Source organism: Pagrus pagrus (genome assembly GCF_965226575.1).
Source record: "Pagrus pagrus genome assembly, chromosome: 8".
Lineage (NCBI taxonomy): Eukaryota > Metazoa > Chordata > Actinopteri > Spariformes > Sparidae > Pagrus > Pagrus pagrus.
Genome location: NC_140192.1, coordinates 8,113,204 through 8,133,543, shown reverse-complemented (window position 1 = coordinate 8,133,543; position 20,340 = coordinate 8,113,204). Strand labels below are relative to the sequence as shown.

The 20,340-nt window shown below is 40.2% G+C and overlaps 2 protein-coding genes across 3 annotated transcripts; both read left to right on the top strand.

Moving 5' to 3' along the window:
* Positions 1 to 1,336: 1,336 nt before the first annotated feature.
* On the top strand, positions 1,337 to 16,823 carry cbwd (COBW domain containing). Of its 2 annotated transcripts, none has more exons than XM_084360048.1 (16): positions 1,337 to 1,436; positions 1,852 to 2,011; positions 2,211 to 2,297; positions 2,769 to 2,865; positions 3,134 to 3,225; positions 4,931 to 4,990; positions 5,556 to 5,593; positions 6,935 to 6,981; positions 8,594 to 8,680; positions 9,273 to 9,317; positions 9,949 to 10,005; positions 12,622 to 12,673; positions 14,790 to 14,858; positions 14,974 to 15,039; positions 15,180 to 15,306; positions 16,245 to 16,823. In XM_084360048.1, exons 2-16 carry the CDS (start codon positions 1,897 to 1,899, stop codon positions 16,316 to 16,318), a joined length of 1,113 nt encoding a protein of 370 aa, XP_084216174.1. In that variant the 5' UTR covers positions 1,337 to 1,436; positions 1,852 to 1,896; the 3' UTR covers positions 16,319 to 16,823. The 2 variants fall into 2 exon arrangements, with proteins under 2 accessions (XP_084216174.1, XP_084216175.1); XM_084360049.1 differs by having other exon boundaries at positions 1,343 to 1,428.
* A 2,139-nt stretch (positions 16,824 to 18,962) lies between these two features.
* On the top strand, positions 18,963 to 20,340 carry foxd5 (forkhead box D5). Its single transcript, XM_084360237.1, has one exon. It carries the CDS (start codon positions 19,081 to 19,083, stop codon positions 20,125 to 20,127), a length of 1,047 nt encoding a protein of 348 aa, XP_084216363.1. The 5' UTR covers positions 18,963 to 19,080; the 3' UTR covers positions 20,128 to 20,340.

Sequence of the window (20,340 nt, the reverse complement as noted above, 5' to 3'; positions counted from 1 at the left end):
GAGAGCGTTCACCACAGGTGTACCTGTGGAGTGTCAGCAGAAGACGTGAGAAGGCTGCAATAAGCATTACACACTGCACCTTTGTCACAACAATCTTATGTGTCATCACTGAGAGGTGTCACTTGTCAATTCAATATAATGTGACACATTGCATTGTGATGATGTTGTATGTTTTGTATAGTGCAACAAATGTATGCAATAAACATAATGCATTATAGGAGAGAGATTATGCACAGCACGGTTCTCTGTCCTATTAGGATACATAATGGATCAAAGCTGTAATTAATGTTATCAGTTATACAGGTATAACAGTTTTCTGTGAATGCTTAAAGTCTATCTATCTGGGGTTGACAAGGTAAATGTTTCTATCAAGAAAGTTGGCATCACTTGATGGCTGAATGCTAGTTAAATTGTTCTGAGCAACAGCAGTAGTTTTTCTTCAGCTGTAACATTCATTCATTCCTCCATTCCTTCCACTGCTTTTCTGGGTAGCAAGTTAAAGCAAAATATATATTATATAGTATAACATTAACTTTGTACACATACGAAGCCTTATATAAGAATAATGCTATACAGATACAAATTGGGAAATTGTTATAGCTGACCCTGTGTGTCCACAATGTGAAATATTGTATGAGGACTGACAGACCTATTTCTCTTCTTTCTTTAACATGACATATCTTTCATTAGCTTATGTATATTGTTTCCTAAAGGACTTGCAGGCTTGTGATAATCCTTAATGGCTTGTTTTGTATTTGTTAAATATCAGTATAACAAGAATATCCTTAGTCTAGGAATTTGAGTGTTTACATACAGGGAATAGACACTTTATCATGCATGCCACAATGTAACGTCCAACCCAATAGACCTGTAATATTTTCATGTATTTATTATGTGATTTATTGCATTAATATTTTAAATGTTATTGTACTTTGACACAACAATATTGTTACAATGCTCAAAATCTTAAAAGTGCTGCAGGATTGATGTATATTGTTGTTGGTGTAGGTATGTATGGTAGCCCATTAAAATATATTATTATTGTTATTATTATTATTATTATTATTATAACACCTTGCGCTTCGTGGTTTCTGTCGCCCTCTTGTGGTTGATGCTTGTCATCACACCAATACAATCTAGCTCTGACAAACTGCATCCGGGCACTACTTACTTACTTACTTATTGTGATTTAAATGTTGTACTAACTTATAATTTATTAATGGGTTGACTCTAATGTTATTTACAATCTTATTCCTGACTTTTTGCAGACTTTGTGTCCCGGACTGTGAACGGAAGCGGAACCATTAATCTCCGCTAAGGACTCGGACGGATTCCTTTCAGTGTAGCACTCTGTCAAAACGTAGAGCCACAGCAGCGAAGAGGAGCAGTATTTGATGAAAACTTTGAATATCTACATCTAGACGAGGAGTAAGCGGGTAATTTGTTTATAACCTCTCTAAATCAAAGTAAGTCGAGTTGTTTTGATGTCGTGGCGCATTGAGCTGTTATCTGAAGGGGGTAAATGCTAAATATGCTAAATGTTGGCTATGCTCATGCAGTGGATACACACTTTTACTGACTGCTGACACTGTGGGAGCGAGTTCATGTTATTCATTTAAGTTTTCTGTGTTATTAAGAGTTGAAAGGTCTAGTATGAAGCATCCAAAGTCACGTCGTTAGTCTTACTTGATGAATATTTGCTGTATCTTTAGGACTGACATAAGATAATTGGTTAAATCTGACTAAATACCACAGTAAGCTGTGTTATGTTTATAAAACAAGATGACTGCTGTGTTTGTGTTCAAGGTTGTGTCACTGACTTAAAGTCTTGTTTCTGTCCTGATTCATCAGATCAGATCCATCTTGCTACTTGTGTTGACCAACACTATTTCTGGTATGGATGACATGGTGATGGAGGAGGAAGATGACTGTCCAGAGTTGGTGCCCATCGACACCCTGCCTGGTCCCCCTGCAGACCAGATACCTGTCACCATCATCACAGGCTACCTCGGTGAGAGACTGCCTGTACTACTCACAGCTTTAAGGAGCTTATAAAGGAGATTATTGTAGGCTCACACATTTCTAAGTCCATCCTCACCCCAATAAGTATATAGGGTGCATTGTTCAGGTGTTTTACATCATCAGAAAAATAACCTAATGTTCGATTTGCCTTATACGTCATTATAATCCTTATGTTTGTATCTTCATAGGTGCTGGAAAGACTACGCTCCTGAACTATATTTTAACAGAGCAACACAACAAGAGGATTGCCGTCATACTCAATGAATTTGGAGAAGGTGAAGTAACAAAAGTTCCCTCAGCAAAATCAAGATTAATTGTAGCTTCAGTTGTATTTAATCAGGCCAAATAAAGATGCTCCAAACTGTTTATACTCTAAACTTAATGTCAGGTTCATGATTGTTATGCAAGTTCCTCAGCTGTCCACTAGAGAGCAGCAGAGGAACAATTTTGCCAAGAACTGAAAGACGCTCATGTGTTTCTGCTCTGTATCCAGAGGTTTTAAGGCTACCGCCTCTGGTACTGTAACATGTCACATTTGCATTATATTAAAGAATCTTTTCTGAAAGTTTCAATACTTTATGTTCTTTTTGAATGAGGCTGGTTTGGCTACTTTTGCTCTTTATTTGTTGAAATCTCTATTTATCCTGCAAAATATACAGAAGTATTGCACCTTTGGTTGAGATATCTCAGTCTTTATCATTTAATCATCCTCTGACTGATCTTCCTTCCTCATCCTCCACCTGCAGGCAGCGCCCTTGAGAAGTCCCTCGCAGTGAGCCATGCAGGAGAGCTGTATGAGGAGTGGCTGGAATTGAGAAATGGCTGCCTCTGCTGCTCTGTCAAGTACGTAAAGTAACAGTAGCCCAGTTTTTAACACGTTAAGCTAAGGCAGTAACTATAACACAAATGTGTCAATGAGGGTACAAATACAGTACACAGCAATATGTTTTTATCTTTATTTGAATGAGGTATAAGTATGTCTGGCGCTCTCTGGGATTATAAGACAACACTTTTTTGCTTCATATTACAGTTTTATAAGATGTTACCGGTGACAAAATGTTCTATATATATGCCATTTTTAATTGTTAGTGGCTGTTCCTTCATTTTTCAGGGACAATGGTCTGAAAGCCATCGAGAACCTGATGGAGAAGAAAGGAAAGTTCGACTACATCCTGTTAGAAACCACAGGACTCGCTGATCCAGGTATCTCACATTTTCTATAGTTAAACTAAGATCAGTCATCAGAGAAATCTGTAGACAATCGTTTTTTATGTGAATGATGCTTGAATGTTCACAGATTTCTTTGCAAAGCTCACATCAGAAGTTAAACCTTTTACTTACAACTTTTACATTTTGAGGACTAGACTGTGACAGGAGCATCCCAGGAGCCTGTTTCCATCAAAAAATAAAAGAAGAAAGTAAACCATGCTGTCCGTTCATCTCTCAGCTTTGAATCAGGAAATCAATATTAGGCCATTACAGGGCGAGCGCTGTGACAACTGGGGTGTGTCTCTAAGTGACAGGTGTCAGGAGGTAACGGCATTGGGCAGACACACACCACTTGGCCTCGCAGACAGAAGCAACAGAGCGCGCTCAGACTGGGGCTGTCCTCACTCCTCTGCCATGTCATTGGCTGAGACAGGCTTTTTATCGACTAGGACAGGTCTGTCATTGGCCGTGGCAGTGCTGTCAGTCATAACGGCTCTCGAGGGAATTCTCCTCTTCCCCTCAGAGAAGGGGTTGGATGAGTTATGTGAAACATGCCACTCAAAAGCAGTGTTTTCATTACGCAGCCATCAAATATTTACAATGCTTTCTTATTCTCGCTTGGCAGTTTGACAAAAGTGCATTATGTGAACAAGCTGTGGCTGGCACGGCTACATAGGGTCTTGTAATAACCGCGCGCACAGCAAAATCGAAACAAACCAAATGTACCAGCAGGAGATAAACAATTGAAAGCTTCTGATATTGGTTTTATCTGCTCCACAGAGCTCGGCCAGAAAACAATGCATGCAGGGTTTCAGGAAGAAGTGCAATACTGACTTTAAACACAAAATCCTAAGATGTGGCTGTCAGGAGTGTAATTTGTTTATTGACCGATAATTAATCTACAACAGTTTGGATCATCTATTAATTCTTTGTCTCTTATCAAGTAAGAATACCCCAAAAAATGCTTGTTTCAGTTTTTAAAATATGATAATATGCTACTTTTCTCTGTTTAATATCATTAATAATGGAATATCATTAGGTTTTTGATTGTTGTCTTTACAAAACAATTATTATTAAGATGATTTTTGGGGTATTCTTGCCTTTATTGAATATTGACAGTGAAGACGCAGACAGGAAATGAGGGAGAAAGAGAGCCATGACATGCAACAAATGTCCCTTGCCAGAATCTAGCCAGCAATAGTTGCGACCATCCAGCCATACAGCAAGTGCCACAACCATTCGGCTACCAAAGTGCTCCAGTTTCTCACTATTTTTGGACTTTTTATAGACTACATGATAAAGAGAGCAATTTAAAAAAACAAAGAAATACTTAAATTCATTGCTAAATTCATTTAACTGCCTTAGTAATATGATATACTGTAGGGTTGGGTATTGTACTTGAATTCAATGAAACATTGTTTGAATTATACATTGGCTCCTTTAACAGATTTTCCTTAGCTGTGATACATTTTACATCATCAGCCTTGTTTATTGTATTAGTCATCTCAGTTTACAGTTGATTAACCACAATGATTCATGTGTAACATGCCAGAGGACAACATTTTTTCTTTTTTAAGGCTTTTTATGGTAGAAAAAGGAAGAATAAGGCCTCTATTTTTTGGCTAAAACTTTGGATTTGTATGTATGTGTGGATTTCAGCCATTTACAGTCTAAAATACCAGTTTATCTGCTCTGGCAGGAGCTGTTGCCTCCATGTTCTGGGTTGATGCAGAGCTCGGCAGTGACATCTACTTAGATGGTAAGATATTTGTAATGATGCAGTGCGTCTTTGTCCTTCATGCAATGAAAATGGTTGTGGGAATGCTTTTTATCTGTTTGTCTGTGTGTAGGGCATAACTCAGCCATCACTGGTCTGACTGGTCTAATGTCAGAGGAGCTGGATTGTGCATTCAAAGATCAATGACAAAAGTGCCGTGATTTAAGATTTCTAGATTAGAGGCGGTGACAGCTTCAACTACAGTCCAATTTTGAGGAGACATTTTTTCTGACTTGCCCAAATGTCGACAGATTTGTTTGTAGAGATGACATATTTTCTTGTTTGTATGTCTGTTTTACTGCTCTCTGTGTGTGTGTGTGTGTGTGTGTGTGTGTGTGTGTTTACATGAACGGTGTCTCACTGCTCACACTAAATACTCAGCTGTCTGCTCTGTTGTGACAGGCCAGCAGACCAAAAGTCAGATAACTCAGAGAAAGTGGTTTAGACAAACGGACAAAACTAAACACCAAAAGGCCGCAATTCAGAAAAGACTGTGTACAAGTTGTGGCACTATTGATTCACTGATCACTATTTGTTCATCCTTTAGGTATCGTAACTGTCATCGATGCTAAGTACGGACTGCAGGTAGGTGCTAAAGAGATATTCAAGAATGTTCTCATTTAAAAAAAAAAAAGAAAAAAGTATTAAAAATAGTCAATACAGAAAAATCTCCCCTGTGACTGTTTTGCTAATATATATGATATAATTACATTTGCATTAATGTTAAAGCAGGATGCAACACATGATTATTTTCATTATGGACTCATCTGTGTGTCACCTTCACGATGCTTGTTTTGTCCAATCAGCAGTACAAAAATACAAAAGCATGAAAACTACATTACCATAACAAAAGAATCATATTTCATAAGATCCTCATAGGTTTTGTAAGTAAAAAACTTTGTAAAGTAACTAAACTTTCAGATAAATGTAGTGAAGTAAAAAGTTTTTCCATTTCATATTAATGCTGTAATTATTACAGTACTGAAAACGATCATGCAGTCTTCATCCTCTCGTTGCCAAACTTTAGAGCTTCAGTTGCATTTGCCTCTAAACAATAACCAAACAAAATCCTTTTTGTGACTTTAAATCCAAAATAAGCTGTTAAACTTGTGAGATTGTTCGTAAAACCCCCCCAGTGCATAGCAACACACACACATCCTGCCCTCCCTGCGGTATATAAAAAGAACAGGACAAGTGACACCTGGATAATGGGCTCTAATATGAAGGTGTCGAGCTCAGTGAGGTGACACATTTCATAGCCTGGTGTGCTGCTCTGTCTTCTCATTGGATGGAGGACATAATGACAGGACGAAGGAGAGGATAACTGATAGTGAAGGAGTAATTGATATCAGAGATGGGACCATGTGTAATAGGACTGTCACATCCACTCACCTGCCTCTCCTCTCATCTGTCCCACAACATATCCATCTGTGTGAGGGTTAACTTGAACTCTTGGCCCCTCGCACCGTCTGAAAGGCCTTTGTCTCTCGCTACAGAGGTTGTTGGATAAAAAGGCGCAAGTGGCCATTCTATTAATATACTTTTGTCATTCATTCCTTCAGAATTGAAGCGGTGGTGATGCACACAGTGACAGATTCATGTCAGATTGACACTCAGGGTCAGGATCCAGATTAACACCTCCTGCCCCGTCTGTTATTACATATTAAACTGTTCTGTGGCTGCACCGCGTCCCCGGTGCAGCCACAGGACACAAACAGAAAATGAAGAGCGATCTCCTGTGTTGAGAAATCACTTAGTACACAAAGATGAAATACAGGCCTTTCTTTGACCAGTTTGTTTGTCACATTTGCTGAATTTGTTATTATTATTTCCTTTTTCAAAGAACGTGCTTAAAGTTCTTTGCACTTTTTTTTTCATTTCCTGCTTGCATGTGTAAGTCATGTCAACTATCTCTGATTTCTGTAGCAACTAACAGAGGAAAAAGAAGAAGGTCTCGTCAATGAAGCCTCCAGGTATGCTTGCTGTATTTTTGATTTTTTTCTTTTTTGACAGACTCTGAAATAAGGTTGCCACGATACGTTTCAACTTGGATACAAAACTAGCGATAAAAATAGCAATACTCAGTACCGATTTTGATAAAAATCGTTTTTTTCCTTCATTTAAAATTGGCCGTGATATCAGATTTTCACCACACGATTATAGTGACCAAACAAATTCACAATGATGATATTATCACATTATCTTCAAAAAATGAAAAAAAGATAAAAATTCTGTCAATCAAATCTATCTTTGTTGATGTGTGTTTTGTCTTTATTTTTTGGCAAATAGATTACTCTCTTCACACGACTTTATCATATGTCTATTATTAACAAAATATCAATATTACTTTTTTTCTAATATCACAGTTATCATGAATATTGCAATATCACCACACCCCTAGCTTGTAACAATGTTATTATCTGTGCAGCCTTTGGGTTGAAAATGTGGTCTGTTTTTGTTCTAGCTTCAGAACTCCCTGTACTATGAAATGTGTAATTAAGAAAAGCATCTCAGTAGTGAAACTTTTGACAGCCTTATTGGGAAATATAACTATTTGCTTTGGTGCAGAGAGAAACCACGCTGCAGTTTTTACACTTCTTTTGTTTATGGATTAAAGGGGCTCTGGGTTGTGCTGGAAGTCGGTCGTTAGTTTATGTTGGCGGATTATATTCCTAAACTAACATTAGTTAATATTGCTCTGTGTTAGTCTGACAGAGCGAGGCACTGAGACGAGGCACTCGAGAACGTGCATAAAGTCACGTTCTTTGGACTGTTGCGAATAATCAGACCTGATTCCTTCACAAAGAAATTCACAGTCCAGCAACAATTTAAACAAATCATCCACAGGGACAGAGAGATGGGGAAGGTCTCATTTTTCATTCATACATGTGAATTGCTGCAAATTGTTACCCTGATTGTCGCATACCTTTTGTTACCTTTGGACTGAGCCATGCTAGCTCCTTCCCCCCTTGTTTCCAGTCTTTGTGCTAAGCTAAGCTAACCCACTACCCTTTATTTTCACTGTACAGACGTGAGGATGGTGTTGCATCAGCAAGAAAGCAAACTAGCGTGCTGAACTATTCCTTGACGACTGTACAAACCGCTCTGTATCCGCCTCGCTGGGCCTCCCAACAAGCCGTTGAACACACTCTTGCCACCCGCCTGTCCGTCTCCATGGGCGTCTCTCTGTTTGTCTCTTCCAGCAGCTGTGTGTGTTTTTTGTTGTTGTTGAACAAATACACTGATCAAGACGGACCAGTTGCGTGACCCTTTGCATTCTTGGTCTTTGTTTGTGTTTTCACCTCCAAGCTAAACAGCGCGCAGCTCCCATTTGAGTTTGGCATGCATCGCCCGCTGCCACCCACGAAAACTCACACATGCAGAGCTGGTGAAGGAGAGCTGACTGTATTTTATTCACTTGTTTGAAGCATAAGTTAGGCAGTGACTTCCTGATGTAACTGGTTTAGCGTTTTAACACAAGACCCTAATTTTTGGATTCTTTTGGTGCAGATTCCTCTCTGTTGGTTTCATGCAAAATGTGTCTCTTGCCAGATAAACACAATGTTGTATTTGATGTCTTTTCAGGCAGATTGCTGTCGCTGACCTGATCATAATCAATAAGACAGACCTGGTGAATGAGGGGGAACTCACTCAAACCCGAGACGCAGTCAGGTCAGGTTTACATACTTATTTATTTATGAATATTTGATAGGGACAGATACAATATGTTTAGACAAACTGATCAGGGGTTACTCCTTATTTGGGCTGCAACTAACAATTATTTTTATTATCGATTAATCTGCCGATTGTTTTAACAACTTATTCGTTCAGATAAATTTGATTTCACATTATTAAATGTCAAAAACTGGTCAAAACTTTTAATTTCAAAGACTTTTCCATTTAAATTTCCATAAATGACAAAGAACAGCAGCAAGTCCTTAAATTGAAGAAAAAAAATGTCTTAAACTATTTATCGATTATCAAAATAATTTGCAACTAATTTTCTTTTGATCGACTTATTGATGATTCAGCTAATTGTTGCAGCTCTACTCCTTATCATCTCCCTTTTTCTGGTAGTATTCTGCTTTTTAAATCTATAATCTTATCATTGAGCACCTTAAGTAACTTTGAAACAACAATATGTGTGGCCCTCCTTTATTACATCAGAAAGAAAAACAAAGCTTTGAGGGGGAAGGTCAGTGGGAACAAAGTCCACTTTGTCCATCGTCTAAGTTTTAAGCTTTTTTTTCTAATTTTATTTCAGGTCTATAAATGGTCTCGTCAAGATTTTAGAAACCCAGAAGTCAAGGTAAGTTACGTTAGTGTAACAGATGAACTCCACGTGCTGCTCCTGCTCAGATCTCTATATCAAAGATGAAGCCATTCAGGCGTGACATTGTTCAAGGCAAAACCCCCAACACACACACACACACACACACACACACACACACACACACACACACACACACGTACACGCACACATACACAAACTGCTGCACCCTGAGTAAATACCCATCCTTCAATGGTGTCCAGTTACCCACAAGTCTTTGCTCTTTGACCTGGGGTCTTCCAGCCGGCATGGTCTCATACATGTGAATGTGTGTGCGTGCAAAAATGTGTGTTTATGCACCCTCTGTGTTAGCATGTTATTGGACCCAGGTAGCATCTGGCTAACACAAGCAGCGTGTATCAAAGGTTTGGGTGTTCAGAGTTCAGACTGGGGTGAGCAGATGAAAGACGCCGCGTAGCGAGGGGTTAATCGGTAAAACAGCACCGCAACTTTTTGTTTAAGCCGGTTCATTCGTTCACCCTCGATGTTAGTTTAAGCCAACTTGTGACAAAAGCTGAGGTTGCTTGCTTGATTTATGACCCACTATGGTGAAGTTGTATTTTAAATTAAACTGTGCAAAAATAAGATGGTAAATAATTGTCTTCCACAGGGTCGATCTCTCTGAGGTGCTGGATCTGCATTCCTTTGACAGTAAAGACGGAGTGAAGTGAGTCGCTTTTTACATAAACATTATGATTTCATTTTTGTGTGTTCATTCAGAAACAAAGTACTGTATATAAATGTAATACTGTGTTCTTGAGCCTTATACCAATATTGATACTTGAGCATTTTCATTTAAAAACAATATATCAACTGATATTTGTCACATAAACATTTTTGAAATTTGCTTATTAAAGAGACATTTTACAAGTGAAAATATAAACTTGCCAGTTCTCTCTGACATTAAAAATGATGTACTTCATGTAGTATTACAACTGACAACACGTGCCTTTTAAGAAAGCAAAAACTGTATGTGTGAAAATGACCCTGACTCTGCTCTGACCATCATGACTCAGAGTAAGTAAGTAGACATGTGATACAGCTGACAGAAGCTTTAATGCAGCAATTTTTCACAGACACGCTGCCACTAATGTTGACTTTCAAGACGTAATATTTAACAATCCCACATTATAATGTCTATAAACAGTTGGACCATTGTTACATAATTAGTTGAATAATGTACTTGCAGACTAAGGAAGGAAGTCAGCGAATGTGACTAAACGCAACCTGAGTAAAACTACCGCGTCTGAAAACATTTCTACTTGTGTCACGTCAAATTGTTTTTCATTTGCACTGGTGGTTGCGTAACAATCAAGACAACAACTCCCATGATCCCATACTACTTCACGACATCATCGTACTGCGTCTTTTGTTTCATTGTTTTCATTGAGAGACCCCGAGCGGCATATATGACATGCTATATATTTAAAGTTTCAATGAAATATTTGACCAAAATTAATTAATGAATACATTAACTAAGTGTAGTAAAAGTAGTGAATGCAACATTGTTATCAGGACTTATTGTCAGGAAACCAACTTTTGATATTGAGCCCGAACTGGATGTTTGAGGCGGATATGAATACCGATTGTCGAGATTTTTGTTACACGAGGACGGGATGAAATTTGAAAATAACTTGTCAGTACTCTCTGGTGGACACTGTTTTCAGATTACCTTGAACATATTTTCAGAAATGCCGATACTAATGTGTCTACTGTGATTGTTGGCCGTCTCCAATGTATAGCAGCGACATTTACAGTGAAAGATTAAGACCTTATTTTAACTCCATTGATGGCCTTTGTTGCTGGTCCGTCTGAACTGTGCACCCAGCGGTCTTTGATACTGTTGCTCACCATGTTCCTCTCTAATTAACAGACTCTTTTATTGAGCGTCCCCCTGTTACACCGCAGGGTGGTCATCATATTGTATCCCCTGTAGAATGTCATTCCGATGAATAGAGTCAGTGTTCATCCTTTCATGTGAATGAAACGGGCCGCGGTGTTAAAGCTCTCTTACATGCCCTCAGTCAGTGTCTCTGAGACCAGCTGCAGAGGATTAGAGCTGTGTGTGTCCACTGGCTCCCGAGGAGTCCCCCTTGTCCCAACAGATAGCTCCTTTCCCCCTGCCTTTGAGAGTCCGGGGCCCCTCCTCCCCTCGATCCCACGCTGGCTGTTTGAAGCGGCCCCCCGCCGCTCCGCCTGTGTGGTACTAACAGCACGTGGGGCTCAAGCCGCTGGACACAACATTTAGCCTCCTTGTGAGGTCAGGGAGAAGGGGGAGGATGAGGAGGTCTGGCTGTAGTTTGTTTGGGGGTGTTTTGTAGGGTTTAACTGCCATTTCTAAAGTTTTCACAAGTCCATTCAAAGTTGTGTAATTAGGCACTGATACAGCATGTTATCCTGCGAGACCGAACACAGAGACAAAATCTAAATTGGTCCTGTGTCTTCAAGCAGAAAAAGAGAAAGAACTTTTTAAATCTAGTACATTTTTTGCTCAGATGGTCATTTTACTTAACTTGAAAAAGATTTTTTTTGTATTCTAGACTGCTATTTAATTGAGTTACAGTAATACAACATACGATAGAAACCACAAAATCAGAACTGAACAGAAATGCCATCATAGAGTTCATTTCTAAACATTTTTATCCCAGAAATATCTTCAAGGTTTTTGGCTTGTGAGTCCTACAAATAAAACTCAATCTACTTGAGAAATCCTCATCCTTGTCTGGTTGCATACACCCTGTATGTCTACCATCTCGATAAAAAAAACTGTATTTATCCCCTGTGTTTCATGGTCTAGAGTACAGAAGAAATAAAATTATGCAGCATTCGACAAGACAAAAAGACCCAAAACCTGCCACACAAACTCCAAAAACCATAAAACTAGCGAATCCCAAACGATTACTTAAATTGGCCGACACGTCAAGATTCTAAAAAAAACAAAAATGTCTGCAATCAGAAGGGAGAACACAGTTTATTCAGCATTACATAAATTATATTTTATTATTATGTCAACCTTTTTACTGATTGTGGGTGTTAATGACAGCCCCAGAAATGATCAAAAACACATAAAACCCCACATTTTATCTCTTGTTAGTGCTTCATGACACAAAAGTAGCCTGGTAGTAAATCTTAAAGATTTTTTGTTTAATAATTTTTAAATAGAAAATACCATTATGACTAGTTAAGATCGTGAACACAACTTTAGAGCCTTTTTAAGTGGAAATGAATCTATCATGTTGAATAAAAACTGAAAAAGTATTCTGTTTAATCTCTCCTCTGAAAGTCTAGCAGAGAAGCTCCAGCTTGTGAAATCTACAAGGCCACATCTTGACAAGGTATTGTTCGTGTGCTCCTTTGTAACTTTGCCCCATCTTTTTTTCTTTAATTCGCTCCTTGCCTCCTCCCTGCGTGCCTCTCTTATGGTTTTTCCTTGTTTTGTTTGCTAATTTATTTCAACACATCATTTCCTCCAGGATGAAGGGATGCAGTCTCCTCAGGCTAACATTGTGCCTTGCATTCCCCCAGGCTGTGACACTGGAGTGAAAACTCCCTCCCCGCTTTGGTTTTTGTGTTGAGATCAGCTCGAGGCTTTTGATGTTTTCTTGTTACACTACGAATAGACCCAGTCTCGGTCATATACAGCAGCATAAACATTCGGTAAATTTCAGGAGGACTGGGGACGCTACGTTGGCTAGACTGACTAGAGTCTTGGCTGATTGTTGTGGCTTTACAGTTATTTCACCATCTAATTAGCGACTGAGTATCAGATATGAATGGGGAACCTCTAGTGTACCGTTTCCTACGATAATATACAATGTTTTCCCGATATCCAAACATCAATTAAGTCCAGTTCTTCTCATTGAACTCCGGGATTAGTCTCATCCCATTTCTCTTCATCGGACCAAATGACTCCTCGCAGCAATTAGCCTTCTTGGTTTGGGTTTATACCCATGAGCTTTTATCACAGGATGAGCAGAGATGAGGGTTGTTTGCGTGGGTAAATAACGGCATTGTTGTCTGTTTTCTCCAGGTTCCCTTTCCCGCATGAAGCTCAACCGTCCCTCAGACCCTCCCCCTAACTCCCTCCCACCTCTTCCCCATGTTGCTCTTTTCATGTAAATGAGAATGCTGTTTTTCTGTTGTTATACCAAATGACAAGGAAGTGTGTAACCTTAACACTTCAACACAAAACCCCCCAAATATCTACAAAGTGCCCTTTTAAAGCTGTAAGGAAGTATGGAGAGGAGGGAGTGAGTGTGTGTGTGAGAGAGAGAGAGAGAGAGAGAGAAAGAGAGAGAGACAGAGAGAGAGAGAGAGAGAAGAGCGAAATAAGGGGAGGGGGGCAGATAAAGAGGGGTGCTGGTACCGGGTTTCAGGTGCCGAGTGGAGTTGTGGTTTTTGACACGCTCACTGACAAAGTCATCAGCCGGGGCGTAAAAACACTTCTTTTGTTTAACGTTCGTAATGACTTTTCTGGTTTCAGCGAACTGAAATTATGTGTGAGAATGTGTTTGAATGTGTTGAATAAATTAACAGCCTGAAAATATTCATCTCAAAACATAAACGCAGTGATTTAATGTAACTAAGTACCCTTGAACAGATACTGTACTCGAAGTGGAAAGAGACTACCTTTCCTTCCCTAGCATTTCCAAGTGGTTTTATTGTTAGCACGGCTGTTGGAAAAGACAAGCAGGCTGCCAGCTGCTCCAGTCACGCTGGCAGCCTGGCACCATTTCTTCATCACTGCATAAAAGCACTTCAATGTGTTTTATTAACATCTTAGTTCAGTAACATTAATCCGTGTGCAGTGTTTAAAAGTAAAGATATCGTGATAAAAATTATACTTTCGGAAAAGTGAAAGACTTCAATACAGATAGTCTTTGAGTAAACGGCTTAAAGTATCTGATGCTGAATGGCCTTAAGTATCAAAAGTAAATGAAAATTAAACATATATTTGCATGTATGTATTTACTGTATACTAGGGGTTGACTGTTTACTTGCCTGGTTGATTATCAAATTTAATATTCAGTGTTTTCTGACTTTTTGAATAGGTGTTTGTTTTGTGTGTTTTTTTCTTTTTTAGCTGATTGGCCCCGTAATATATATTTATTTAAAAAATATGCGGCTTTGTATCGGGTCCTGCATGCAATCTGCAAAGTAACTAGAAATTAAAGTAATCAAATAAATGTAGTGGAGTAAAAAAGTACAATATTTGCATATTTACATTTGCCTAAATGTATTGGAGTGGAAATATAAAGTACCAGAAGACTGAAATATTGGAGTAAAGTGCAAGTACCCCAAAGCTAAGCATAAGTACAGTGCTTGAGTAAATGTACTTAGTTACATTACATCACTGTATGTATTTCAGTGAGTTAAATATGTTGGAAAACACAAAACCACAAAATGTCTAACTGTTTGTATTTACTGTATTATATTTCCTGTCCTCCTCAGAGTATTTTAACTGTGACGTTTGAGGTGGCTGGAGATCTCCCTGAGGACGCCCTGAATGTTTTCATCCAGGTACGCTCACGCTGCATCACCAGACCCTCCAGTTTGTTTCCCTGTGGCCATTACTAATTAGCTCTAACACAATACAGTCCTTTGTAAAGTAAACACCCATTTTCCACTGTTTCAGGAACTCCTATGGGAAAAGATGTTCACAAACAAAGAAGGGCATCCCATGACCGTCATCCGCTCAAAGGTACAGTAGAGCACAATAGTCACCCCGGTGGCAGCGGTGATCAATAAGTGCCGCTGTATTATCTGTATTAATCGGTTCCAAATGCTCCATTCAGCGCTGGTTAATGTGTCACTCGTGACTTGTGACCTGTGTGTTTTCAGGGCATAGTGTCTCTTGCAGGTAAAGCCCACCAAGTGATGCTGCAGGGGGTCCACGAGCTGTATGATCTGAATGAGACTCCACAGCTTTGGGAGGAGAACCCGCGGATCAACCGCCTGGTCTTTATAGGTGAAGACACACACACGTCTTTCTCACATTACTCTATACACTACGGTGATCAATGCACTGATGTTTGCTAAATGGAGCTAAAACTTCCTATTTACTTACCTTCTTTTTGAAGCTCGAAATATGGGAATCACAATCTTTGTTCTCTTGACATTTTACGATTTGTTGTTTCTGAGGTCCCAGTTTAATTAGGAAGGAAAGCCTTTAGGTTTTCGGCACCCAGAGTATGGAACAATCTACAAACTGATCTTAAACCTCAGATTATTGTACCACTTAAAAATGTTAAAACTAAGTTGAAATACATTGAGTCAAGATTGTTTATCTGAATGTTTTTTGTTAATTTACTGTTTTAACTCTGTGTTGCTATCATTCTGGGCCTTTTAATGTGATCTCAAAGGGACAAACCTGGTTAATAAAGGTTAAATAAAAATAAATTTAAGTACAAAAACTTTTATTGGAAAGTTCCCAGTTGAGTACATTCTTGATTCAAGCATAAATTTCCATAAATTCTTGGGAGGAAAACTTCATCAAAGCTTTAGGTATTGCTTTACTTTATGAGTCCACAGTTTCCTAAAAATGTCCAAGGAAAAAGTCCTTAATTGATGCAAATTTTTTGGAAAATGTACACACTGTTTGAGTATTTTACTCATTGCACAGCAGACATAGAAATGAAACAAAAGGGAGGGTAAACTTTTCCAATAATAAAACAATAGCAAATGAATATTTCCTTTGGTCTCATTCTTTTTAGGGAAATTCCCTGAAAGTGTTTAGAAATAGCTCGGATATTACGCATCCTTTAAAATAAAGCTTGGCGGGTATCTGACCTTAACCATCTCTATCCACTGTAACAGATAACACATACATCTATATCATATTTTTATCTGTCTGTGTGTGGCCATAGTGTCTTAACGTTTGCCTCTCCTCTTTCTCTTCTTCTGCAGGCAGGAACCTGGACAAAGACATTCTGCAGGAACAGTTCATCTCTTCAGTGATGCAAGGAGCAGAGAGAAATTAGCCACAAGCGCTTCTCTCCTCTTTTTTTTAGAGAAAACTGTTGATTCCTGAGAAAAAAGCTGTATCTTTGGCCTTCCACAGGTCTGGGACTGTGTTTCAGACGTTCACCCCTCTCCTACGTGACCGTGAGGTACATCAGAGGATGGCTGAAGTTACATTAGTGATAAATACAGTAGTTTCAAATTGTGATCATCCAATACTTCCTGCTTTAACAACCTACAGTATCTGTGTCTTAGACTGGTCACTTATCCTGCTTACAACCTCTAATATATGTGACCACACCGAGATGCGACAAAGGGAGAGAGTTTTCATCAATGACAATGTTTTTCTTATAAAGACAGCTTTGTTAAAACTGCAGTTTTTTGAAGGTTGGCATTGTTGGAAGTTGCAAATACTGTATCAAGTGTGGTACATTGTAAATGAAGTAGCCTTGCTTATGTTTCTGGCTTTTACCTTCCTGTTTTTCTTTTTAAATTATTCAAAATAAAGTCGTTCTTCTTTCTGAACATCTGCGACTGCTCTGGTATACCTAAACAAAACAAATGTTTTCAACCATTCCTAAATACGGCTAGTTGTAGGTGACAACGACAGACTGTTAACATGACAACAGGGTCAGAGTGCCTTTGTGTTGAAGTGGTAAGTTCACTATGATACTCAACAGAGTGTGAAGGTCCTCCAAGAGCATTAACATCTCAGATTTTATTGTTATGAGACACATACAGAGTTTAACCTCTGCATCCAGTCAGCAGGCCGTGATTGTGATAAAGTGTGATAACTTGAATATTGTGTGTAAAGTAAAATTTCCTTTAAAATTTACAAGAATTTACCTTGACAACAAACATAGTTAAGTCAACGAAAAAGTAAAGCAGCATAATTAGAAACCAGACAACTGACAACAAAATATTATAAAGACAAAATGTATTACTGAAAGAGCTGTACATCATTAAAGTGGCTGTTTGTTCATGAACATTTTGCTAGTCTTATGCAAACCCATACTACAGATCCAACATGTAAACTGGCTGATTCCTTTTATATATATTAAGTTTTCTACTACTTTTGTCAATTTACTACAATTTACAACTACTTTGTTTAATTTCAAAGGGGCTCTATTTAACAATTTGTGGCAATTTTCATGTTTTAATCACTTTTATTGGCCATATGTGAGCAGTTTGCGGCATTACATGAAGAAAGAGACCTCCTGTGTCTCTGGGTCGTCTATACAAGCCTGAGGACGATTGTTCAGTGCTGCTGGATTTCTTTGTGAAGGACTCGGGTTGGATTTTCTTTTAAATGTATTTTTTAATCATCTACTTGTGTGTCATCTATTTTTCCTCATTTCAAAACACTGACTTTTGAATTAAATCACTTATAAAAAAATATGGAAAAACTACAGTTATCTCACACCAGTGCCTCTGTTTCACTTAGGATTGCATTTAGGACTAAATGCAGATGTTTTGCAGCTGTGTGAGGTGTTGGTGCTCAGTTCAGTTTGTGCCTGTAATACTTGACAGCAGCCATTCCATATTCTAGTGGGCTATTTGCTGCTTCAGCCTCTATTGCTACAGTAGTGTGAGAACCATCTCTCACACACTCACTCAGTCAGGTGACGAAATAGGTGGAGTTTTCCCAACTTGGTCATTTGCAATGGAGATAGTTTAGCAGCACGGTTTTGTCACATATCCGCTGCTGGACGGGTTTGCTTTGAGGATGGCTCTGCTTATTCATCCCGGTCGTAAAGCCGAGCTGAGCCCCGCAGCCCAGGGCGCACCGTGCAGCTGAGCCGTTTCCTACTCGATTCTGATGCTGATGGCCTCGTTAAGGCGACTATTACCTCTTTTCTCTGCTGGCTGCGGGGAGCCCGACCACGGCCATTTTCATGGTCACGCCACCCGCAGGCATCCAGAGGTGGCAACCTAAACGAACCCGCGGGGGATCGAAGGGGGAAACACTTTAGTTCTTATCACGGGCTAGGCGTGGTGTTAAAGTTCCCAAGAACACCTCACCCCCCACTGTGCTGCTGTACGATCTGTAATGTCAGATGAGTCAAAACTTTAATCTTTAAAGATTTATGTTGGTTGCACGCACACATGTAAGACACCGGGCAGTGCCAACACCAGCCTCACATACATGCGCATACAGGGTTCACTGCACACTGAACACTGTGAATGTGTTCAGTGCTGCAGGGGATCAAAAAAGTGATCCGGTAAAATATCACGTTAGTGTTTTTGATCGTGTTTAGAGTTCATCAGTGGATGTCTTACTGCAGATGTATCAGCTTTGAACCAAAGTTTTCAGTTTATCTTCATTATTTTGAAGATTTTGTTTTATTTGATGCAATTTTAAGTTGACACTCACTCAAACCGTCTGACAATTAAAATGAAAGCTTTGCCATATTTCCAAAATACAGCAAATTATAAACCTAAACCTATAAATTCGGCTGTATTTGCATGAATAGGCCGTGCGCACTTCAGGACTCTCCAAAACCCCCCCACCTGTGTGCTTGCCTTCTCTGGCTCCCCGCGGTGAGGGGCCAATCTGATAGGTCCACAGGGTTAATGGGACTGGCCTTCAGGGTAGCAGCCTTCCAGCATATAAAGCCCCTGCCTTCATTTCAACAGCAAACAAGGTTTACGAAGAACCAGCGGCTAGATGCGCTTTTACGCTTGAATCGGGGCCTTTGGGTTTTTACGCACGGCGAACCATTAATGTCTCTTTGGCACAGTTGAGTTTTTTTACGCGTTTTTGAACATCCAGCGTGTGACTATGACTCTCTCCAGTGAATTTGAAGCCTCGCAGCACGCCGCCTTGCCTCTAGACGAGCATGAGATTGACATAGTGGGCGAGGATGAGCCGACACACGGGCGTTTGTATCGAAATGAGTGCTCGTCGGACCACGGCTCCTCGGCAGAATCCGGCGCTGAGTTTGACTCTTCAGAGCCGGACTCCTCGGGGGAAAGTGAGAACAGCTTCTGCGCAGACGCAACGCCGTCCAGGAAGGTCCAGAGCAGCTCGGTGAAGCCTCCCTACTCCTACATCGCCCTCATCACCATGGCCATCCTGCAGAGCCCGCTGAAGAAGCTGACGCTGAGTGGCATCTGTGACTTCATCAGCAACAAGTTTCCCTACTACAGAGACAAGTTCCCCGCTTGGCAGAACTCCATCAGGCACAACCTCTCCCTCAACGACTGCTTCATTAAGATCCCGAGGGAGCCTGGGAACCCGGGCAAAGGTAACTACTGGTCCCTGGACCCTGCCTCTGAGGACATGTTCGACAACGGCAGCTTCCTCCGGCGAAGGAAGCGCTTCAAGAGGAACCACCCCGAGCTCGCCAAAGACGGACTTATGTTTTATTCCAACTTGAACTGCTACCGGCCGTACGGGCAACCATACTGCGTCCAGGGCCAGGTGAGCCCCCCGCCCGCTGCTCCTATCCGGTACATGCCCCTGCAGGAGGGCATCATGATGCCTCCCTCTTCCTATCACCTCCTGCCACAAACTCTGAGCAGTCACGGGAAGTGCAGTGGGCCTAAAGACTTCAGAGAACACGCTGAGCCAAAGCCGGGTGCGCAGGCGAAGTGCTCGTTCAGCATTGACAGCATCATGAGCAAACCTTCTCCCATCACCCCACAGAACCCAAACCATCAGCAGAGCCGCCACAGCGCTCTCGGGTACGGTCACCTCATGTCGGGCCCCGCTGCCTGTTTGGTTCCGACGCTCCTGCAGGCTCCCAGGACTCCCTTCTGCCCTCCTGCCCTGCTGAGCACCGCTCCTTTACTAAACGAGCATCTCAGACTGTCTTACCCTCACTGAAGAAACTTTAGTGTCATGTTCGATGTGAAGACCCACGTTGGTGTAGCCCATTTCTTACAGAAATGTTTTAATTGCATGATATTTATGTGCGTTGACATTCAGAGTTCTGTCTTAAAAAAGAAAAGAGTGTAAATAAGATGAGTGGAATAATATATATTTGTGGAAGTTGCTGCGGTGGAGACTCGTTGGTGGATGTGTTTTTGTTTTTAATTA